The sequence below is a fragment of the Ursus arctos genome, chromosome X, assembly GCF_023065955.2.
Source record: "Ursus arctos isolate Adak ecotype North America chromosome X, UrsArc2.0, whole genome shotgun sequence".
NCBI classification, from domain to species: domain Eukaryota; kingdom Metazoa; phylum Chordata; class Mammalia; order Carnivora; family Ursidae; genus Ursus; species Ursus arctos.
Window position 1 is genome coordinate 17,109,003 of NC_079873.1, and position 26,187 is coordinate 17,135,189.

General features: G+C 32.6%; 1 protein-coding gene across 4 annotated transcripts in view; it reads left to right on the plus strand.

Moving 5' to 3' along the window:
- The window catches only part of CNKSR2 (connector enhancer of kinase suppressor of Ras 2), a 251,661-nt gene that overhangs the window by 125,169 nt on the left and 100,305 nt on the right, over positions 1-26,187 (plus strand). For 2 of the 4 annotated variants that reach the window (XM_044377556.3, XM_044377557.3), the window contains exons 9-10: positions 14,729-14,875; positions 24,854-24,987. In XM_044377556.3, coding sequence (XP_044233491.1) covers positions 14,729-14,875; positions 24,854-24,987 — 281 coding nt within the window. The remainder of the gene's footprint in view (positions 1-14,728; positions 14,876-24,853; positions 24,988-26,187) is intronic. The other 2 variants (XM_044377559.3, XM_044377558.3) reach the window with 1 other exon arrangement.

Below are 26,187 nucleotides of genomic sequence, written 5' to 3' on the forward strand. Positions count from 1 at the left end.
GCACGTAACTAAATAAGTTCATAAAATTTTCTTGTTTTGTGAACCTCATGAATCCCTTTCTAGGTTAAAATCTTGACAGTGCCATTTTTGTGTCTATGGTAGACTTTCAAGGGCTATTTTTTTAATGTTAGTTTTAGAAAATGAACATCATATGATTTTCACTTTGGGCTGTTTTCTGTCTCAGTTGATTTACTTTCTTCTTCTATAGCTGCCAAAATAAAGTATATTCTCTAAAACAAATGAAGTCAAAATAATCCAATTATTTATATAATAAACTTCATTTGAAAAAAATGTGGTTTTTTTCCTGGTAAATGTTCTACTTACAGCTCACTAATCCTTTGGAGTGAATAATTATTTCCTATTGTACCTTTTAACTAAATTTGTTTTTGCCTGTTCTAGTCATAGAAGAAACTATTAAAAAGAAAGGCTATATTTTGGGGGTAAGAAGACCGGTGTGAAAAACTCCAGTCTTTCTCACCGATTCTAATGTGAAGGCAAAAGCCATTTCATTTTGGCTTTGAGTAAACTGAGAACTTTGTGATATTGTGGAGAGGCTCCTGAACACTGATAATTAAAGTTACACTGTTTCCTCAATGAGTTTATTAATTAAGTGAATAAAAATTAATGAAAGTTTAAAAAATTAAACGTATAGGTGTTAGGTTAGTAATAATTAATGCAGAATTCTGGTCATCAGTAAAGCCTTTCCACACTATGACAGTTTTGATAATGAGAAAGTTGTCATTACTAGAAACTATACAAAGTGGTTGTCCTAACTAAAGTTTCTTGTCCCCTAGGATGAGGATTTGGGCAGTGGGATAAAGCAGCTGCTTTAGTAGCAGTAGACAGGCAGCTTCTCCGAACTCTTGTAATGTTCTTGCTGCCTCCATTTTTGCAACGTGACCTAAACAAATATGACATCTGTTCAATAGTTGGACCAATTTCCAATTGGTCAATTTTAAATGGGTGGAATTAGTCTCTAATAAAAAATAAATTTGTTTAAATGATACTCTTTGTGGGGCAAAGATTCTGATGTTGACCAAATGAATATGAAAGTCTTTAAAAGACTACAAGTGAACTAATAAACTATATATAGATTGGTGATACTTAAATACTGTGAGAATGTGTAAATACATCTTTGCATCACAGGAATATTCTAAAATATTGAAAATGACACAGAATGGTGGTTGAGGGATCTTGCTTCCAGTTTTTTGTTCTGAAATTGACTTTTGGCTTTAAGTGAATCATAGTAACTATTTAAGCATCAGTTTACCTTTTTATAATAATAATAACCATAGCCACGTTTATTGAGTTCTTACAGTGTGCCAAGCATCATGTTAAGTACTTTACATATTTTATGTCATTTACTACTTAAAATAATTATACAAAAACAGTGTATGTGGAAATTGAGACTCAGAATGATTAACTCACCTGCAACTCAAAGCTCTCTGACTCCAAGGCCTTCAGTTTTACTATACTCCCTCTCCAAACTCAAATTATAAAATTATCAAGCAAAGGGGAAAGAATTCTAAGGATCATGTAAGTAAAACTCAGGATTTAGTGAGAGATTTAAGGGGGAGGGGGGCAAGAGTAAGAGAAGAGGAAAGGAAGTGAGAATTTACATAACTAGGGCAGTGAATCAGCTGAAGTGAAATTAGAACTGGGTTAGAAATTTAACTTTATTTTTATTTCCTCCTTTCCTTCAGACAAATATGTAAAACACCTATCACAATGCCAGGCACACATTAAGAGCTCAATAAAAATTAACTTTCCAACCTGCCTTCCTCCCTTTTACCTGCAATAACTCTTGGGCCAATTGGAGTCCGGTATCTTGGCAGACTGCTACTAGAACCTACAAATTGATTTTGGATGATAATAGAGACATTCTCTGACAGGTGAACAGGTTGAATTCTCTAAAAGTAGCCTTCCTTAATAATGGGATCAATCACCAGATTGTCTTCTTTGTGTTCAAATGAGAGGCCTATTTGTGTAAGAATGGCTCATTTTATTAAATGCAGGCAGTCTGCTCTCTCTTTCTTGATTTTGCCTCCTTTGTGGTCTGTACGGTGCTTTTAACTTCTTACTAGACAATATACAGAGGTGGTGAAATGGAAATTATCTGGGTTTTGTCACTATAAAAGGTTTGGTAGGTAGATAAATAAGTTGGAACAAGTATAAATTATTTGTAGTCTACAATTGCCCCTTCTGTCCCACCATTAATTACCAGAGACATTAGGGGTTGGTTATGATATAATAATTAGATTAAGGGATAGCCTCATACATTTGAAATACTTACTTAATATTATTTTATTTTAATCCAGTAATTAATTGACCAGAATAGTGAGATAATTGCCAATATTGTTCTCTTCCAATTTAGATTCAATAATGAAGAGTAATGTTCAATCTTATATTTAAATGTTATTAGCCCAGTTAGTATTTTTCTATAATTCTAAAACTTCCTACTGCTAAATGTAGTAATAGATGATATAAAATCTGACAACTTTTCTTATTTTAAAATACATAGAAAAGCATCTTGAAATTTTTCCCTAAGGGTCTGAGAAAGTTGGATGACTCACAGATGAATTTAAATACTATTTTTTTTGAAATTGCTAGTATGGTATATCTTCAAGATGTCCAATTAGATGTATGTATTTTCTAGTTTGCTCTCTTTTTAAAAATTATATTTTCTTATTTGAAATGAAACTGGAAGTTTTATGTCCTTTTTCATATTGCTATATTCTTTATTATAAATGGCTTTTAAGCTTTTCAAATCAACATACTTCTGTGGCTGAGACACTGTGGCTGCCAGGTAGGAAGAAGAAAAAAATCATGAACATCCAAGCAAAGCAGACTGAGTCCTATTGCATGAAGATCCAACTCCTCAAAGCTGCTGGAATCTCCCAAGATTTTTTCCACTTCATCTGCCACTACATCCCTCTCTCTGGGAGATACCTCGGCATAGTTTGAACCAGCAACTCTGCCCTCACGATGCACTTTTAACACGTTTTTTTAGCTGATGAGACTATTTATAGTTACTAAATCTATTGGGGCATATTCCTAATGAATCTGTTAAATTTTATGTTAATACTGTTTTTGGTGTGTAAGTGTTTTAAAGATTCTATCCATACTAAAAACAGATATTTTTTTCTTAGGAATATTGGTTAAAAGGACTGGGTTATGTGGTGGTTGAATCCAGCATTTGGAAAATTTCCTTTTATTTTGTGTAAATATTAAAACATATTCACTATTATTCTGAAAGGTCTTCTGGAACCTGGTGACTACTTTCTGGCACAAAATGGTTTAATATATGTGGCTATAAAGGCTACTGAAGTGGAAAATAACTAGGTTGAGATAGTCAAAAAGATAGACTGCAGCAAATAGTTGGGATGCTGGACACTGAGAGTGAGAAATGGAAGATGAATACTGTAAGCTAGGGTTCTTTATTACCCATCAAATGGTAAACATTGCTCAACAAGACTTACAGGTGGTGGCAGTGGGGGCTGGGGAAAGGGAACGTATTAAAGGACTATTGAGTCATCTGGAAAGGTCATTCTAACTTCATTTATATAGTTCTCAAAGGTGTCTCCCTTATTCTCTCTCATTCTCACCTCTAGTTTCTCCTTTTTGATTTTGTCCTTGCCCTCTTGTTCCTTTAGCCCCAGAACAGGAGAGTATTGTTTACGAGGGAAACCAGCATCATCATAATGGATGCAGAATATGGTGACCCATTAAAGCCCATCTCTCCGTTTCCCTCCCTCTCACCCTACCACCCAGTCCCTGAAGTTCAGCAGGAAGGAGTGGCTTATTGAATGGAATCCATACCATGATATTGACTAACACCAGATGTTCCCTTTCTTTCTCTCTCTTTTTAAATTTACTGAATTGTTGTCTTTATTTTTTATGGGTTTTTTTTTTTTTCTAATTCCATTTTCTTTTCCTTTCCTTTACTATTGTCATCACTTCTCACTGGACTGCTTCTCCTCCATTCTTCACTTTGTTCACTTTTTTTATTCTTGCCTGTTTTCTTCTGTTCTTCCTTCTCAGATGAGGAAATATTTATCTTATAATTCCTTATGCCCAAAATATTGAAAACTGAGACCTCAAATGGCAATATTTCTGGTGTACCCCACGTCTTATTCCTGTAAACACAAGATGTTGCTGGAGTACGGAGATTGAATATATTAGCATGGCATTTAACATATTGCTTAATGAACGATTATGAAATTACCATAAAATAACTCTGTTAGGGTTCTAAGAAATTGGTATTCTAAAACAGGAAGTGAATTGTTCTCTTTTGGAAGGGAAAAAAATCATGAAGAGTCATTTATCAAAAATTAAAGGAAACAATCCATCATAGATTTCAGTTACTCATAGTAATATTTTATTTCAGGGTCTACCTTATGTAGTAGGTAGTTTATGAGATTATCATAGGTTTTTTTTCTTCTATTTTGCATTAAACATTGTAGATTTGATGAGAATGTGAAAAAACTGGTTTCAAAGTGCCACATACTGATATAAACTATGTAATATTTTATCGTGCTTAGAGAAATCAATTCATTACTTTATTATCCAATATAATATTTTGTGAGTTTTCTATACCAACTGAAATTTATTATATTAAGTCTTTATATAAAGGAACTAAGTTGTATGATGCCTTAATAACGGTAACTTGCTATTAACCAATTTATTTTTTCTGCAGATTTCTACATCCTGACTTATTTCTTTCTCAGTTCTATACGTCTTACTAGCTTCACCAGGAAAAATGTAATTGCCTTTGAAAATGGTTACTCCCAATTTATTTTTATTAGTAGAATATATACATCTTTGGTATCAACAGATAGTTAATATGATCTAGTTGTTTTACATGGAATTTTAAGAGGTTTTTTTGTAAGTGATTATTTTGTATGTTTCAAATTATCTATTGGCTGATGTTCTTACCTGCTTTGGCTTATTAAGTGTGCAACTCATTTGCAAATCAGCATCAATAGCTGCAGCCCTTTTCCTGCCTGTATGGAAAAGGCAAAAAGTCAGCCGGTCACAATTGCCTAACTCACTTTCTGTCTGTAATAGGGGTGGGCAATTAGTAGATAATATTTAACAGTCTGAAAAAGATAAAAATTATTGAATGAAAGGGAAACACATTAGAGCAGCATAACACAGGAAATTCAAGAGATAATGGTAATAATCTCGAATTCTTTTTAGGTTATTTAGCCCTAGGATTCAAATATAGGCTTCATCCACTAAATTAATATTCTGAACAGCCTGGTGGCTAAAAGTTAGGCAATGTAACCACTGATAACTTCTACATTTCTCTCATCTTACTACCCTAATACTAGGCAATAAAGAATTTTTTTTTAATTGGAACAAATGGCCGAGAGAGTTCGTTATGGCCCCATTTGGAGCTGAGATTGAGTTACCTTTTTTGTCTGAGTTGTTGGATTTCTGGTAAAATGATTTCTAAAGATAACTGCTACAGTGAAAGTATTTTTAGCCAGTATGGAAGTTCTTAAATTTTTTATTAATAAGGATTTAGAGTGATGTTTATTTAGCATATATATGCATATATACATACACATGCTTTGGTTTTGTTTTGATACATATAGACATCTATTGCAGTATTTGCTTATATTTTCAAGTAAACATGTCTTTGTTAAACATGTGACAGTAAATCATATCATAAACATTATAGCAAAAGTTATACATTTTTACGCATGTCACTTTTTGAATAGCAGGGTTTGGGTTACTTTTAATTTTTTCCATTTGGATTCCTAAATTAAATTAAGCATGGTTTTTCATAAGTACAGATTTTTTTTGTACCTTCTCAAAATTCTTATAAGTAGGAACTATAGATTTTTAGATAACAATGCTTTGTTTCATCCTTTAGTTTTGTTGACTAAGACTCTTTTTTATTTTAAAATGTGTATTTCCAGTATCTTTGCAAGAACAGAAATGAAATATAGCAAGGAATGGCTGAAATGTAATAATTTCCTAGTATGTAAGCACAAAATTGTTTTAAAATTTAACTCATGTAAATATCTTTAAAACTTTTAGTTAAAAACCTGTATTATTATGGTTCTTTTAAAATATGTTCTTGATTTTGGGGGGGATGAGGTTCTGTGGCATGATCAAAGATTCTCCCCAAAAGCCTTTTGCTGTAATGTGATTGTCTTCTTCCATCTTTCTCTGGCAGAGGCTTTCAAATTCACTCAATTTGATGTTTTGGAATGAAATAAAAATAACATTGGCTTTGATTCAGTTTCTTATAGCACATACAAATGTAAACCATTAAGCCTCCAAAATAAACCTTTGGCCTTCAGAGACCACAACAGTACCAAATACCTTGTGGAAATGGAAGAACGGAAAGAGAGCTGTATACTCAAAATGCTAAACTGTACCCACAGTTTTTGAATCAGCCGGCCACAGAAGCAGAGACACCAGTGATAGAAAGGCTGCAGTTAGGATACGTGATAGATAACAGGAGATGATGCAAGTAACAGGATATGTAAATGTATCACTTTTGGTGAAAACTATGTGGGTGAGTCGTAAAATGTAAAGGAGAAAAATGATGACTGTTTTCTTCCTCCCACGACCTGCCCCATGAGCCAATCAAGAAATTCTGATGTAGTTCTACAGAACTTGTTGGTTATGGAGGAAAAGACTCCAGGAAGGTGTTGCAGTAGGTAAAAGTACTAGTTTATTGTAGTCCTCAAGTTGGCTTTCTGTCTTGGACTACTTGTTCATTCTATAGCAGTAAGAAATTATGTTTTCTGTGCTTTCTCTTTAAATATAATACACACGTTGTATAAATGTATCTCTGAAATTCACATGAAAATATTAAGTACAGAAACATACATGTAAATCAAATTGTGAGCAACTCAACATTGTCCAAGTTTTAGAGTAAAATTAAGCCACACAAAAAACAAATACCTTAAAAAACAGATGCCTTGGCATCCTCTTATTTCACTGGATAAGTGCCTTTTAAAGTTAAGGAGGATGTGAGATGTAGAGTTGTTCAATGAATAAAGATGTAAAATTGTGGGGGGTTTTCCCCTAATGAAAATAAAACTTTTAATTCCCATATTCTTTCTTTTCAAATGCTTGTTCCTTTTCTCTTCTCCCAAGATTGCCTTTTCTAAACTAATGTTTGTAAAAATATCAATACTAAGGTTTTATATAAAATTATACCTTAGGGCATTTCTGAATACTGTGAATTACCTACTTAAATTACTTCATGCTAGAATTTAAAATCATTTTTTGTGTGTAGTTACTTAACCAAATGCATACCCTTCAGCTTATATTCACTTATATTTGAACCGTGGGCAAACCTCTGTTTCTACTCAGTAAATGAATGGAAGAAGAATTAGGATATCTCCAAATATACTATAATTTAAAATTGTAAGACCTTCTCATTAATATTTTGTGAAGAAAATAAATTTAAGTGAAGGTGAAGTTTCTAGATTGGTACTCAAAGTTTATAGTTCTAGGATCTTTGAAAGATATTGTGTATCAAAATTCTTTACTTCTAAAATGTTTATAACTATGACATTTCTTTCACATAGCTTGTTTTACTAAAGAAAGAGGCAGTCACGGATACAAATATGTTAAATTTATTAGATATATCAATATCTTTTTAGTAATGTGAAGGAATAGAACATCATAATAAATATCACAGCAACAAAAGATTTGGTAAAGACATAGTGTCATTAGTCTCAGCATGGTGGATTGTGTATTGAGTTAAGTCTCTAAAGTGCTTTTAAGAAGAGTAAAAGGACATTTGGGTGTAGCATGGCTCATGTCGTTAGACATTCATATAGGCACACCTCAAGTCTCTTTGAAATTTCCTTTGTGAAGAGGTATAATTTATACATTACAACTTGTGGGTAAGAGTGTGTATATACACAGGAGCATGTGTAAATGTTGATGAATCTGTTACTTTGTGTTGTGAAGGATAATAACTTTAAAAATAGTTTAAGAAATGTCCTATCTTCCTGACTAGGTATAGAGATGCTTTCTTGTAACTCCAAATACAACTGTGACAAAGGTAAAGCAGTTTTGGGTTGATAGGCTTAAATTCTTACCTTTATGCTTATTTTAACTTTGGCTTCTTGGGACCACAGTGTAGAGTTTCTTTTTATATGTTGGTCAAATAATTCACCAGATGTTTGGGAATCAGATAGGCTAGGGCATATCCTAAAGGGGTCAGAGACTACTTCTTCCCACTATGTACCAAGAGGAAAGGAAGCCACTCATCTCTTCAGCACCAACCCCAAAGCCTCTTGTGCACCTAATCTGGGCAACTCATTGTCCAGGGACCTGCCACTTATGTTGCCCTTCACCTAAGGAATTACAAGCCCCATCTACAAGAAAGCAGAACCTCTGGCTTTTAATACTTGGGATACCTTAAAGACTTTCTTGGGAAATTTAATTTGGTTTGTGTTGTATGTAAAATACATTTCAGTGTGCAAGTTGGCAACTACATCTAACTTGCCATTGCTTAGAGACACTGGCTTGTGCTACTTTGGACAGTCAGGAAGATAATATTAGTAGTTCAACATATGTGAAAAACATATTATCTATATCTAATAGTACATAATTTGTATAAGGTACATATGGTGATTTTTAAAAGATTCATTCTAGCCCATCATCTTAATATGAATGAAATATTCTAATAAATGTTGAGAAAGAGAAACTTGGCCTACTTACAACCACTTTAAAACAGTTTTCTGATTAAAAAAAAACCTTAAAAGTGTTTATATAATGTGTATGATAAAGCAGTCTTTCTATGACAAATGGGAACTCTATCCACTGTTATATTCCTTTTCATAATCGCATCACTATGACTTTAGGTCTGGAGTATCCAAGATGCAAATACTACTTTTTTCAAATGTTCATGTATAAGAAAGTTTATTTGGTAATTTAGGGTAAAGAATGTCTATTATAGCTTTAGTATCATCAAGTATATGCATTTAGAGAAAAATTTAATACATGTTGGTTTTACATACTAAACTAAACTCCCATTGGAGTTTCAAGGCACTTTATTGTCTCTGAAACCCTTACATTCTCATGTCACCATATGATGTCACTAGTCAAGTTTTTAACAAATATTAAATATAAAGATTAAATAAATAAAGATTCTGTAGGTGGGAGAAAAATTGTAAGCAGAAGGAAGAGTGCTTTTGCAGAGACATGCCTGAGGAAGAAAGCAGTGTTGAGGAGAGTGTATACTTAAATCCACCACCTCTTCCACCCATATAGAACTGAAAGTTTCTCAAAACAGTGATACTTTGTCTCACGCCTTTCTCCACTCCCTCAAATTCCACATCCCCTTCACCTGTTGACCTCCTAAGAAATTCAGCTTATGCCAATAGGAAGCCTTTCCTTAATCCGCAAGGATGGGTTAGATGCCCCTTTTCGGGGCTCCCACTGCACCCTCTATTCATATATTGAGGTTCTTCTCTTTATCATAAATGTTTCCCACTGCTCACTATGCTCTTTAACGAAGGTCAGGCTGATGTATGCACCATTACATGCATACTGCATGGAAGGTACATGATAAATAAACTGTAAGTTATTATAGTTAATCTTAAAAACATTAAGCACCTAAAATATTCTGGACATGGACACAAGTCCAAAAAAAAAAAAAAGGTTAAAACACAGCAATCCGTTTTAACAAGCTTTCTAGGTGATTCTACACATGCTAAAGTTTGAGAAGCACATTAAAGAGACACTAGACCCCCATGGCCATATTGACGAAGGAGCTATTTGAGGAAGTGATTCTTTAGTTGGACCTTCAGAGACCTTTTCAAAGGTTTTTAGGGGAAGAGCACTTTCTCACTGTAGCAGTATTTCGGAGCTACAAAAGGCTAGAGGCAGAATGACCAGTTAGGACTCTATTTTTAAAGTCTAGCAATCAGGTAAAGCAAGCCAGAACGAAGACAGTAAGAAGAGACATTAGTTGCTAGAATCTGTTCTTTAGGACAAGTGGATTAAAAAGAGGAGAAGTGGTCGTAGGTGACCCTGTGCTCCAAATTTGAGACAGTGATGTTTTTTATTGATGTTGAATGAGAGCAGGGAGATAATGAGTTTGGTTTTCAAAATGTTGGATTTATTCGAATTACCAATGGGATATTTATAGAGGGTGGCGCATGCTTGCTCTGGTAATGCTTTGTGCTTTAGAATTAAACAGACCTGAATATGGATTCTGGCTTTGCCACTTAGCCAAATTCGTAATATTGGCAGAGAAAACTTTGAATCTCTTTTTGCTTCAGTTTTTTCACATGTGAAATGGGTTTAATAGTTTCCCTCATACAGATGTTAAGAATGGAAATACAAAGAAAAGCAACATAATATAGTTATGAAGAATATAGCGTAGTGAATTATTGATGCTTGATTGATGCTTGATTATTATTAGTATGGATGAACTGAACTGTTGGAAGTATGTCACTAGAGTTCTTCTAGAAAGCAAGGATGATTAGATTTGAGAGTCATATACACAAAGTTGGTAGTGGAAGCTCTGGGAAGAGACCATTGTAGGAAGACAGCATGCAGTTTTAGAAAGGAGTCTAACAGTTAGCCTAGGGTAAACACCTGCATTTATCGGTTGTGAGGAGGAAGAAAAGATAGAGAACAAACGATAAGAAATGTACCAGGACCTAATCTGTTGTATCATCTATTTGCATTTTCCTACCCATTCTGTGTATTACAGTTGGAATGTATCCTGACATTGGAAATCTATTGTAATCATTTAGCCTCTGCAAGTATATTAAAACATCTCTTTTGGTATTGAGCACACTATTTCATAAGCCAACTGATTCTTTTTTGGATGTCTTTGATTATTAGAATATTTTTCTTCACATGTATCCTTAACCCATTATCTCTTGAAATTTTGTACCTTATTTAATTCCTTCCCGTATTAGTGGATTAACCTCTTATGTTAACCACCACTAGGATCCCTTCTTCCTTCTTTCAAATCTCCCTCTATCCTCTACCACAGAAAAGCTTTTATTGCAGCCAATGTAAAGAATACTTGGCAATCATTTTTTAAAATTACTTTTATATCCTTACATGGTTTCTAAGTCGGGTCTGTCACACAATATTTTAAAACTATAGGCAGAAACAAATGGGAAAATGGAAAGCTAATCCTTGGAAAATGATTATTTTGCTTATTTTCACATGAAGTTCTAATTCACGTACTTGCCTCTTTATGATACCAGTTACCCATGTCTCCCTATAATCTGTCAACCATAAGTATCTAAATAACAGTTAAAGAGAAATAAATTAATTTCAAGAATTCACTACACTTTATTATATGGCTGAAGATACATTAGGATATCACAGAACCAAAGCTGGGAATCATTTTTCCTGGAGCGTTAGTACCACGTCATATTTGACCTTGGATAGAACATGGTACAACTCAATAAATGGATACAATTGTTAAGAATTATATACAGTAGACAAGATAGAAACTAATGAACAAATGAACCAAATTAGAGAGTTTGAGATAGGTCTAAGGGAAAGGACTATTTGAGAGACGTGATCGGTTGCTGTTCAGGAGTGTACAAGCCCTGGATGAGACTGATACAGCTAAAACCTACCTCTGTTATTGAGAAAAATGTCACATATAGGCTGTGAATTGCTCAGCCAGCTTCATTCCCATTTAGTGATTAATATGTGAGCCTGATTTAACACTTAAATATCTACTGAAATCATTCATTAAACCAAAAATCAATAGATAATACAGTTCTTGACTTATTAAGCATAGCTGAGTAGTAAATTTTTTTTGCTAATCATCTGAAAGTATAATTAACAGAGAAGATGTGATTCCTCCATCACCACCTTTTACTGTTTTAAGTAGTGTTGTCTTTCTGGTTCTACACTTTTTGTGGAAATTGTCCCTGCATAACAAACTGTCCTCATTAAGTAATTCATAAAATTCATGATTTTCTAACTGGAATATTACTATTCATGGACTAAGTCCATTTATTTAGTTGATTTTGTTATTTATAAGAATAACGTGTTTATCACTAAAAGTTCAGGAAATAGAAATATAAAGAAGAAAATATATACTGTAGTTCTTACTCCCTTTTAGCATAACCACTGCTCATGATGTTGTATATCTCTATGTTTTATATATTTATATAAAATTTTTTTACAAACGTAGAGTTGAGTTACATTTGCTATTTTGGAACTTCCTTTTTTTCCACACAACAATTTTTATATCCCTTACTAATAATGAACATTTACATAATGTACAGTTTTTGGTTGGTTTAAACAGTACTGTGACACACGTGTTGCACATTTATCTCTACTTTTATCCAAATCATTTCCTTATGGTAGTGGAAGTAGAATTGGGGAATCAAAGGTACATACTTTATATGTGTCTTCATGGATATTTGCTTACTTTTATTTAAAATATTGCTAATGTTATGTCAGTGAGAGAGGAAAAGCTGATTGATAAATAGTAAAACTTGTGTTGCATATAAGTGTTGAATCACTAAATTGTACACCTGAAATTAATATTACACTATATATGGTAACTAACTGGATTTAAATAAAAACTTGGAAAAAAAAAGAAAAATGGAAAAAATAGTAAAATTACATACTTTTCTGCATTATATAACATTCAGCTCTAAAATTAAAATCTAACCAAATTACTACTTTCTCATCAAAAAACAATTCTACTTTCTCATGGAAAAACAATTCTATTTTTTGAGACTACATATTCAAAAAGAGCATAAATTATGAAAGAACAGGATGAATCAGATTGCAGCAAACATTATATGGGAAAACACCATCTAGCCTTAGAAATTCCCAACTAGGCACAATGATCATATCAGAAAAAAATGGAAAGAAATTGGTGGATAGAAATATGTAATTCATTGTCGAGAATACATATGCTGAAAGAAAAAGATGGCCATCGTATTGGCTGTTTTAGTGTAGTTAGTAATTATTTGAATAAATAAAATAAATGATAAAATGTGGTTATCATTAATAAGTTGTTCATAAACTCTTCGTATAAACAGCATGTTTTCTCCTCCAAACCTTGAACTCAGAAATCTGCTCGCATATTTTTTTGGCAAGCAAAATGAACACTTGGATTTGAATTCAATTCGCTTTGACTCTTGGCTTACAGAAATGGCTGCAGAAACACTACTTTGCTATCAGAGGAATCAGACTCAATGTAATACACCTTTGGGCACATAATAATTCCCACTTACGTGTAATGGGAGACATTTGACCAGTTTCATTACTTTAGTTACCTGCATTAATGTGATTTTTTTTTTTAACTGGCAGCCTCTTATTCGTGTTCGGCAAGTATCAAAATGATCATTTTGATTCATATCTGGGACCCCTGAGTTTCTAAGCATTGTAGCATCTCACTTCTTTTTGTCCTGACTTTTTCTCTTCACCATCACTCCTTTCAGCTGCAGTAGAGGTTATGATTTAAATGGATGCCCACGCATTATATAAACCACTGTCTCCCATTATCCCGCAGTGGCTGCAGTCCAGAGTACCTCTTCATCATAGTCTCAGGATCTGTGATTCTTTCAGTGGAAGTGCTTATTTTTTTCAGCTTGATCATTATCTTTCAGGCAAAAACATGATGAATAACAGACAAGGGCACCCATTCCCTTGCACTTGGGTGCCTAGGAAGAAACTAGATTACTGTTCAGACCGTTTGTTAAATCCTGCTTGTAATCCAGGATAAATTTTGATACAATGTCTTTATATAACATCCTGGAAAATTCTAATCCATTCGAGTTGGGAAAAAAGGTTCTTCTTGCTCTTAAGTGTGAAATGTGTTTTTTTTTTTAAATCTTACAATAATAGCTATTTTTAATGTGCTTTAAAGCATAGAGGATTTCAGTTACCTGATAACTGCATAACTAGTCCATCTTCAAGCAAACTAATAAATTATTCTATGTTCAAAAACTTAAAAGGATGATGAGTGAAGCAATTTAACACGGGAAACAGTTGAGCCAGGTTTCAGGACATTTATTAAGTACTTGGGTTTAACTATGCAATACGTTTTGAGGTGATACTCAAATAGAATGGCTTCATTAAATTCAGCACATTATATTTTAAGTTTATAGGGTCATTTGGAACACATTTCCAATTGCTGCATGGGAATAGTGTTACGTTGTCATTTTTTCTTCTATCATAGTGTGGTAAAAGGTTAATTTTATTGATGCTGTCTTCTATGCATCAGAATGTTGCCTTGCTTTGTCAGTACCAGCTCTCAGTAGTATAAAGTCAGTCTAATTTAGAAAGACTTGTAGCACATATCTCTAAAAGATGGTGATGAGAAAGCATGTGGTATAGCTTGCAAGCTCAGGACATTGCCAAATCCTTGTTTTCAAGCATGTGGATTTTTGAATTGTACTTGTGAACAGAGCTTGGATCTAAGCCTTGCACAGCATTAATGATGACATAATTTCTTTAAACTCTAAATTACTCCATTGGTAGGATACCGTTTTAGTCTCTGCTTTGACATGGTAAATGTCCATTATGTTATCTCATAATAATATGGACTCTAATGCAATAACATGGTTAATCAATTCAAAGATAAAATTTCTTTTTTGAGTATATATCTCCTGAAAATTGATAGGATGGTACACCAATTATGTGATTTTCTTTCTTTTTTTTTTAACTAATCTTATTAAAGGGGGAGAACATTAAATCTTTGAATACTGTACCTCAATTTTATTGTAATGATTTTGCTGGTTACCAGGTGGGGTGGCAGTTGAAAAATTTGGTGAATGCACTACGAGAGGACCCGAGTGGTGTTATCTTAACTTTGAAAAAGCGACCTCAGAGCATGCTTACCTCAGCACCAGCTTTACTGAAAAATATGAGATGGAAGCCCCTTGCTCTGCAGGTAATGAAGCTTAATCATAAGTCATACACCATCATTTTAGCCATAGATTATCTCAGTAATGCTTCTTTATTGTGCCTCATCTCAGCAGCATATGGATTAATCTTTGTATGCTTTTGAAAATTGGTTTGTGAAATTATCTCTTCACAGCTTATCCTAATAGGCTTAATTGTGATGAAATCTGTAAGTTACTATAACTAAAACCCAAATGATAAAGAACTCTGCCTTAATTTTGTAAACATTTAAAGCATAATTACAAAAAAACACAAGTTATTTCAAGCCAAAATATGGATAGAGATGAAAATGAGAGGTTTCATTTTGAGATATAATCTTCTATTTAAAAGTTACACTCATACTTCTTGGAGAAACTGAATGATAGTTTATAGAACTCTTTTAAATCAGGTCATAAGATAGTAATAGTTATTTATAAACAGTAGGTAAAGGAAGTTTTATATAGTAATTAAAATGTACCTACTACATTCCTTCTGACTGATCGTTTTTTCTTTTCTACCCTGTCGGATGGCAAAATAGGGAAATTATTGCATTAGAATTTCTGCATTTTTCTTCAGCATGAAACCACTCTAAAATATTACTCTATGGATGTTGATTAATTATATTCATTAAGAAGCATAGTTATCTAGGAAGTTATAAGAATATGATTCTGGTTAATGAAAAACAAGGAAGTAATACGTCTCTTTCCATTTCAGTCAATATAATCTTTAAACGCATTGTAAAAGAAATTTTTGTCTTTCATAAAACCTGCATTTTTAAAATAGACTATTACCTTTCTTGGAAGTCTAGTTTTTTAAAATCGTAATTGCCCACTGAACTAGAACATTGCCCATTGTTCAGATTAAAAAGAAAAGCAATATAAGTAAATTCCATTGTTATCACTGCTGTATAAGTTGTTCCTAACTTCTCTATTAGTACCTTATACCATTCTTAGATGTTTTTCCCCCTAAAATCCTAAATTCTCCATTACACATGAATGGCCTTGTGGATTATAATGATTTCTCATTGTTTAAAACTTTACTACTTATTGTCCTCAAAGCTGGAGTATATTTAAATAGCATAAAAACATTTAAAATGTTCTAACATTAAGGTCTTTAAATTTTTAATATTAATCTTTCATTTTTCAAATGAATGTATGTAAACTATATTAATATGTCCAAATACATTTGATTTGCAGTATATGTCTATTATCAAATATTTTTAATGTCACTAAAGTTCAGAGTTCAATGTTTTTTGACTCATTAAATCATAAATTAGCAGGTCAGACTTTCCCATCACATCATTTTATTTTTTCGCTGTATTATAAGTTGCTTTGTTGTTCCACTCTGTAGTTTTCCTATTGACATGTCTTCCTCAAAGATCCTGAGAGGTGGGAACACCGAAGAAGAGTCCCGCAATTTCAGCCATTAGGTTTTTTTCTCTATATATGTGTAGTTAAATTTAACAACTTCTCTCTAATCCCTTCTATTTCACCTGGAACACCAAAAAGACACTATTTTCTTGTTGATCCATGAACTCTGTTTGAGGGAATATCTCTAGGAAATAAACTGATAATTTGGTCCCTTTTTAGATTCTTTTCCACAAGTACAAACTGGAGAATTAAGGTAATGACACTATCCAGTTAATCACTTTTATGCCAAATGCTGAAATAATCGAAAGACCAACATTTCTTTTTTGCCACACATTTGGTGTGTATATTCAAAGCTGAAGAACAAAGACTTTAATTTTTTTAAATTATTTCACATCATGTTTTAATTATAATTATAATATGTTATTAGGACACTGTTTCTAGGTCCATTGCTAACTGCCAAGAAATATGCCTCACCAGATCACTAATTGTATTTATTCCTCATTGCTTGTTTAGTTACTCTGAGTATATTTATAAATTTACTTTTTCAGATTGCTGAGATCAGAAAAAAGAAAATCAGCATTTCCATAAGTGCTTATATGTATCAACATTTTTATAAATTTGTTACTTCAACTGAATTTAGTTCACTGAAATGTATTGTCCAAGCTCAACTCCTTATAGGTAAACAATACTGTTGGGAGGGTGGGGAACTTACTTTCAGCTGCTTTAAAAATTGCTTCCAACCAAAAAATTGGTTGACTTTTTACAGAGCAGAAGAAAGAGTATTAGTTTTAATTAAATACTTCCTAATGGTGGTAAAACAAGGTCTTGGTAAGAGCAATGGATAAGTCCTCTAACATACTATACCACCATCAACAAATATCCCTGAAATTTTGAAGACCTGATATTGTACCATTGCAGAGTTGTTTCTTGACCTTACAGCTTTGGTCTACTCTAAAATACAGAGACACCAAAAGCGTAATGGGAACTGTCTGGTCAGAATTTTTATAGGGTGTAGATTAACCAAAGATGAACAAAACCTGACAGTACCAGAATCTGTATCTTAAAGGTAGACTGCCTCCAGAGGGGGAAAAGTCAAAGAAATAATGAGATAAGGTCTTGCAGGCAGTTTTGGATTCCTCTATGACTTTGCCTGAGTCCACATATTTTTCCTAGTGTCTAAGAAAGAACCTCAGATGTGAAATATAATTCTTAATGCAGGAATAATCCTCTGTGCAGGCCCAAGTATCAGTCTTACTGTATTCTCACTTCTGGTCTGTATACAAATACGTTGGAGCTAAAATACCCATTAACTCACTTAAATAGAAATCCTCAGTGTTCACACCTGGAGAATTGGACCTTAGGTTATATTTTTCCACAGGAACAGTCTACTAAGAATGATTTAAATAGAGGTTACAAGAAGAAATAATTTATGGCATTTATTTAATTCAATATATCTATTTCAACTTTTTCTTCTCTACCAGGCTTAATTTACCTACTGGCATTTTCAAATAAAATATGGCTGAGTTTGTGTAGTGTGGAGACAGACACTAATAACACGCATCTTAAAAAAGTAAAACTTTATTCTAACATAAGGAGTAATTGTTTTTTAAACTAACAAGGAAATAATTCGTACCTACACAAATAAAATTTAACCTTGTCTACCCCAAGGTAGAAGATTATTAAAGAATACCGCCTTTTCATAAAAGAAGTTTCATTTCTAAAAATATTTTGAAAGGATAGTAAGTTCTATTATTATTCAACTGTAATAATGAATTTGGATTTAGATTTTCTTGTGAAAATCATTCATGAAATTATAGCCAAATAAACAAAAGCATACAATTCAACTTCATGCTCACAGAGCAATTTCATTAGTACATTTCATGAAATTTGGCAGTTCTTTTTTTAAATTTCTGATTTCTCAAACATTCTGCAATAGAATTGAAAGACTTAAAGATACCTTAGTCAAATACTACAAGCAGATTTAATCTGGAGTTGAATTCTGTTGTCATCTGCACCCATTTACAAATAGTAGAGATCTTTTGCCTGAGGTAGAATCTTTTATTCTGTGAGAGCAAACCAGGGATTTCCTGCTTTCCAAGGACTGTTTTTAAAAAACGTGGTCTTAGTAACACTTCTAGTCAATGTCCTGGATTTTGGTGAGCTTGGTGATTGCTTATGGCCAAGTTCTTCCAATTTAATGAAAAAAAATCCCAGGGAACTCTGAATAAACTTCAAGATATATTTTTGGTGTTTGTGGTTTTAAGTTAGTATGCGTAGGTCACAAGCATGTGTGGATGGTGTCATTTTCTTCTTACAAGAAATGCATGGGAGAATTAGCTGGACACTAGCAAGAATGTTGATTGAAATCATCACTGGGAATCAGCAATTTTTAAAAACATTAAAGAATCCAGCTTTTTTGGTGAGAATGCATCTCAAATGATCACTATAATCAATGTTGGAATTCAACATGCTGATATAGGTTTCATTAAACACATTTTTATATGAAATAACATCAAGCTGTATCATTAGAATTATGTTCTTGAACTGCATTCTAATCCATAAATCTCTTATATCTGTGTGAGAGTTTTTGTGTGGTTTTGTGCTTTTCGTTTAAAAGTTTATTGCTTAGCATTATCTTGATGCCATTTTTAACAGGATATTTAACTTTGAGCAGAAAAAAGAAATGGAAAGCAGATAGTCTTAACAGTCAATTTTGTCTATCAACTGGTATAACAACAGAAGAATACTAATTGATTACGTTACATTTCAAATACATACAGATATGAATGATTAAAGTATTCTGTGAAAACCAAAACATAAGAAATAATAAAATTTGTTTTAATATCAAATCTATGGGTCAAGGTGACCGAAAAAACCATTACTAACAAAAGTTATGTTTCTGAGAGTTTTGTTTTAAAAGCATGTTTTGAAGAAGAAGATAACCAATATTAGGTATGACGGTAGAGAAGAAAAGAAATCTTAACTAAAAATGTAATTGTGCTGACTGAGAGGCAGAAACAATTATATGTTTTACATGCTCAAATTAGTAAATAGCTGCAAGCAATTGTCACATCAAATTTTTGTTCAGCAGTGTTTAAGCAAATTAATTAAAGTATCTAAATCACATTTGTGTTTTTCAGCCAAATGCTTTCGAATGTTTTGCTGACTACAGATAATCACCTAAAATGCAAAAACTATTTTTCAGTTTCTTTATTCTTTAGTTTTTCATTCTTTAATTAATATCCTAAAAGTGATGTTTCCTGTAACTTGAAAAATTTGGAAGCGCAGTTTTAATATTGCAGTATTAACTATGCCAGTAAGACTGGACAACACAAGAATAAATACACTCGTATTAGTCTTAGTACAATGTGCAAACTTTGATGCCTCAGTATAGGCATATATATACATAAAGCCATTTTGTAGTGTGACTCTGGTCTATATTTCTTGTATACCATGTAACTACATACTTTTATGCACATATATCTGTATTTTTAAACGTATACAGATATGGTTTCCTGATCAAATTAATGGTCAGAAAAAAATGTTTCTTTTCTTGGTGGTCTGACAGGAAAGGAAAGATTACATGCTTATAAAAGAAGACTCCAATCTTTTGTATGTATGAATTTAGATTCTAGAAAAAGCTGTGAAAAAACTGAGAGTGGGAGAATTTTGAATAAAAGCGTTTCTTTTGCTTAGGTTCTTTTCAGATAATTTAATACTCAAGAAAAGCTTTCCCAGGGAAAATTATGCCCAATAATTTTCCAGATTAGATCTAACATTCTTGATATGGTCAAGAAACTTACAAATTTTATACAATGTCTTGCCTCCCAAAATCCAACATACATTTTCTCTGGAGCATTTGTTTAGATGATTAAGAACAGAGTTGCTAACATAAAACAATATTCTGGTACTTGTGTTGGGAATTATAATAAAAATGTGTTTGAACTGAATAAGGACTTCGTGTGAACGTTCTATGCTAGAATAATGGGGTATTGTGATCTACCTGAGTCTGTGCTTATTCCCAAGAGTGACTAAAATAAATGGTCAGGTTTTATACTTGATGTAATCATTCAGATTTCAGTGAGTGTTTTCCCCCTGTAAGGCAAAGCAAACTCTTTGTGATCTTTGCATTCGTGAATTTTAGAGAGAACTACATAATGTGTAACACACTGTTCTAATCTTTAATGTTGGGGCTGTCTTTATGTCACTGGTGTCATTCAAGACTTTCTATAGCTCTATGAAAGCCAGGCCACTTACCAGACAGAGGGACAACTAAATTAGGATAAGCTTGCCAAGGGTTGTTAAAATGTAAACTGTTTCAAATAAAACCTCAATGTCAAATGTAGTTTCTTAAGTATGGAAGCTCTTTTCTCATAGTCTTTATTTAAGACCATAGGGGTTTCAGAGGTATACCTTCCAGATGTGCTCAGTTACCTTAAAGACGTTAGAAGTGGGGACATAAGGAAAAGACCTGAGCCATCAGAGGATTTAAAGTGAGATTTCAGCGATTCCTTACAAAGGCCGAAAATTTTATTTTATAAAAATCACAATCTTCCAATGCTGTTTAAGCTGGATGAGTGGGATATTATTACTAAATAATCACACACGATTCAGAGGAAGATTTGTGTAGTGCCATATTGTAGGATACAGCTTGAAAGTATTTATGTAGCTCAAACTAACAATATGAAAAAAATGTATGTGTATGTTTTACCTAGTAGATTTCTAGTAGTAGTCCTGTTGACTGTAGTAAGTTATCATTAACTGACTTAAGGTTATCAATGTATATTTGAAGAGATACATATGATCATTTGATTTAGAATCTAGATATTTTCAGAGATGCATGCCAGTGCCCGGGAGAAATCTATCAGAGTTGTTTTAGCAGAGTAATGACATTTATGCAAATGCCTCTTCCCTTTTGGAGTCTCACTGAATCAGCGGAAGGAGAGCTTTATGTCAGTAGGACCATTTACATATGAAAACCAAATGTTATGACAAGGTCCTTCCAGGAAATAAACCTATTTGCATAGAATCCAAAATGGATCTATGTCATACTTGATTGCATACTGTAGCAGATCAAGTTATATACGAAGCTTCATGCTTATTTGAGTAACAAGATGCAGTCTTAAAATAACCTTGTATTTAAATGATGGTAATTCTTAATTCTCTTTCCATATTTTGCCAATATTAGAGAAAGTATCAAAGTGGCAAAAAGGTAAAATAAAAAAGTATTATCCTTATTTCTACATTTTTCCTTAAATTGGAAATTCTTCATAATACAGTAGTAACTACTTTTCTTTTACTATGTTATGAACAAATGATGAAAAGTAAATGTTGCCAAGATAGGAGAAGCTATCTTTCTGCATTATTATGCTAACGTATTTGGATATTTATTCTGAAACTAAGAAATATGTCTATTAAAATGTGAATTGAATGCTGAGAGAACTCCTTTTTTTATTTGAGGGAAGCTGTATTTGTCACTTTTTTGTGTATTTTCACACACTTAAATTGGTATTGGTGGTGGTTGTAATTTTAATGCCACTTGTTACAACTAGGAATTTCTTGCTGGTGATTTCAGCTAATAGCATCATTTATTCTGTGCTTGATTTAGTAAAATTTTACCTATCTTTCTAATGTTCTTTAACGCCTTTTTCATTCTTTTTAATTTTGTATTCTTTCAGTTCTTGTTCAAAGGTAGAAAAATTTTTTTAAATTATAATTTTAAATTATCACAAAGACTTCCTTTGGGGTTAAACAGCTATTTCCATTTTCCCATGAAGCTTCTATTTTATCATATTTTATTTTTTCATTGCTTAATGTATAATTTTTTAAATAAGATTCTCAAGAAGAATGTTTGCTTTTTAGTGTGGATTAGCTTGACAAAAGTAATACAATTAGTAGACAAAAATATACTGAATATATTTAATATTTACTGTGTGTTTTATTTGGTACAAAGCATACTGATTAGCCAGATGATATCTGCATGATAAACCAGTTGAAATGTTTTCTGTGATTTATCAGCTAATACAATAACTAGCCAGTTGCATTAAACAATAGGATTGACTAATTTCCATTTTCTCTGAAAGAATAAGTTGTTTTTTTCAACCACTTTAATTCGTTGAACCAGCTGGCACAATCAAACCTGTTATTCATTTAAACATATTTAAGAGTCTTTTTCTTCTATGTATTTACTAATTTAGCTCATTATGCTAACTGATGATATTAATAGCAACTCCTTCCTGAAAATAGAAACCTAGAGAAAATAGCAATTTGAAGAAAGCTGATATGGCTAACATTTAAGTTTACTGGGAGCGGAAAAGCACATGTACCCTAAGAAATCCTAGTAATAATCCAGGTAGAATGCTAGTAATAGTCCAGACAGAATAAAATATTCTGTCGGTCCTAACCTCACACTTCATGGCTATTTAAAAGATACCACTATTATTCCTGTATTTTCCTTCCATCCTTCCTTTCTTCCTCTTGGTTTGGGGAAGGCAGAGATGGGTGCTAACCAAGAAAGATTATCTTTAGTTCTATAAATGGTAAAGTAAAAGGAGAGAAGTCTTCAGAATAGAAATAGTAACCCTGAAACAAAAGAAAGAGAATAAAAATTTGTAAGATTATTTTTTAATTGCTTATGTTTTTAGAACTTGTTCTTAAATTCACTTGCAGTATTAGAATATTTTAAAATTAGAGATACTAGAGGATTTAAAAAGCATACTGAATATAAGTTTTTCTCTCACAGTATATCTATTACAAAGTTTTGGAAAGTAATGTACTGCATAATGGATATTTTTATGTTTCTATAATGATGAAACTTATTTTTTGTGTCATCTGTATTTAATACCAAGATGTCCTGACAAAGAGGAAAGCAGTTATAAATAGAGTCACAGCCCAGTGACTATACATAGTGTGTCTAAAGACTTGATCTAAAGAACCTATCATTCAGAGGTGTGTTGTAGAGGTATGTAATACATCACTAGAAACAATACAGTTCTTCATTTCCTCAGACTTCATGGTGTTCATCCATACAGATGACTCTTGATTACCTACATAATCTCACGATTTCCCATTGTCAAGATTTTTGTTACTAAAAGGCACACATAATTTAACTGGACACTCTTTCAAAATGAACATAAGTCTAAATATAAGTCTACTACATACTCATAATATCTCAAAATTCCTTAACATGTAAAGTTTCTGACTTCTTTTACATCATTTGAGATAGAATATCGTAGAATCCCAAAATAAATTATCAATTCTTTTTCCCTTCTCTCTCTTTCTTTAATTTCTATTTCACATAGATTAAAACTTAAACGTCATTTTGGCAGGATGTGTGATTTCAACCTATTAAGGTGAGCTGTGTAATAAGGAGGGTCAAAAACTATGAACTGAGTCATAAACTATGTAGCCTACCCCAGTGGCCTACATTGTACATTGTATTTATGCTTGATTTTTTGACCATTTTGTTTATCTGTACAAAAGCATTGTCACAATATAAAATAGCTGTAATATGCCATTTTTTGTCCAGCAATACATGTTAAAGTAGTAGAACTGCGGGTCTATATAGATTTGCTAAAAGTGTTTTCATATTGGCTAAAACGGCAACATCTTATCATGTGAAGATACAGTTCATTTTGTGATCATTACCTTTGTGTTTGCGATTGCACTAAAATTCTTATTTTTAATATGTTATTGTATACATAGCTAATCAGTAAGATCTGTAAGATAAACACGAACATTTGTGAATTTTAGTCTCACTTTAGGATAATTTTTCAAACCAAAAGATCATCTCCAAATGCTTTGAAGCTTAGAATTGGGAGTGCTCTTAAGTTCATGCATCCGGGTGTATCGCTTTATTCAGTATATATGCTACCTTAATTTTTAAAAAAGTATTTAGTACTTAAACAGGCATGAAAATGTGATCTATAGATGTGTATCTAAACATTATTTTAAACAATGATAAATGTGTGTGCCTATGAAAGGTGAAATGATTGTGTTACATTAATCACCATACTTTTGAAGATGTACCATAAAATGACCTTGAGAAGACAGTTAGTTGTGTTTATCTTTATGAAAAAAGAAAGTATTCTCTTATATTGGCCTCTCATCCTCCATTTTTGTAACCTTTTCTGAGAATCTGTGACATCCTGCTAACTTAAGAGTATGGTATATCTTTTTGGGGAAAAGATATGAAATACCTTTCTGGTGTATCAGTCAGGATGTGAGTGAGCTAATTCTTTTGAAAGTTACCCTTTATTATATTCCCTTCAGAGGTGGGATTCCAACAAAATAAATTTAATTTAAATAAGTTTCAGACTGTGAAATAAATCTTACCATTATGAAACACTGCATGGTGCTTTTACCTTATTAATAGCTTTTACGTGGTTATGCCATAGAATAAGGTGAGTTGAGAACTAAGTGGGAACCTCTAAAGTAATAAATTATTTGTTTTTGGAGATTCAAAGGAATATCCGTGTGCTAAATAACATGCTTCTTGATTTCAGCCAAGTTCAAAAACTTTGCAGAAATAGATAATTTTAAAATGATAACTATGTGTCGTTGTTGTTGTTCTTTGTGTTGTTTGTGTGCGTATGTATTTTCTTTTTCATTTTAACCAGCCTCTTATACCTAGAAGTCCCACAAGCAGCGTTGCCACGCCTTCCAGCACCATCAGTACACCAACCAAAAGAGACAGTTCTGCTCTCCAGGATCTCTACATCCCCCCTCCTCCTGCAGAACCATATATTCCCAGGTATAAAACCAACCGTCCTGTTGTTCTGGGCAGCTTCTATCCAAAGACTAGTCTAACCGTATGTAAACTGTGAAGCAAATTCTCGAGGAGCACCTTGAATATTTTCTTAGATAGGAATTCTGAACATATTCTGGAAAACTGTTGCATTGTAGAGAATGCACTTTGGTTAATAATAGTAGTAACAATAATCTGTATTACACACTATGCATTAAATATCTTGTAAATGTTCTCTCATATAATAGTAGGAAAGTAATAATAAATAATAATTGGGATTCTTTTATTAAGTAAGGAATAAGTGAGGTTTTTTATCTAAGAAGCCCCAGAAAATCTCAAGTTACTTTGAAGTATTCCATACGTTTTTTCTAAAAGAGAAAGTTATAGATGACTTTTATGCCTTCTTAAATGTGTGCAAAGAGGGAGCTTTTGAGGGAGGGGGTAGATGATGAAAAGGGAGAGTATTGTTTTCCCCCTAATACTTCTGTATCTGCAGTTTCTCCTTGATTAGTTCATTAATGTTTCTGTCAGAAAGGAAAAAGAATTTGCAAGAGAATGAGTTGCTTTTAGAGTCTGTTTTGTAGATTTCTTGAGGCTGTATCTCCATTTCATGTCCAGATTTCTATTTGAAATTCCTGGCAGGTGTGGAAGATTATAACTTTGTGCCATAATGCATTCTGTCCAAAAGTATTCTGATATCCAGTCTTGTGAAATATAAAAATTATGGAAAGGGGCCAGCACTAAATGGGGGTAATTAATACCAATCACAAAGAATTTGGTTCCATTTTTTAATTAGTTGTGCAGTCATTCAAAAACAGTAATTTAAGGTCTCTTATTTTCAAGCCATGCTGCATATTAAATTTCTTCAGTATATAAAAGAACTGAAATTCCCTTTTTTGATTAATTTTCATTATTCTTTAGTGCACCTAATGTTTCATTCTCTCAGATATGATGGTTCTGACATTTTATGATCTAAATGCTACAAGACAGCATGGTGTGTCCACAAATACTGTATTGTTATCTAGTAATAAAACTGTAGTCCATTTTATAAACATTTTAGTTCTTAATTTTGAGAATTAAATTTAGTTGTGGGAACATCGTTTATGAGAAGATACAATTCACTAAGCTGGCATTTCACAAATTTTTTTAGTATATAATTTACAGTCTAACATTAAATTTACAATCAGATGTACAGATCCATCTGAT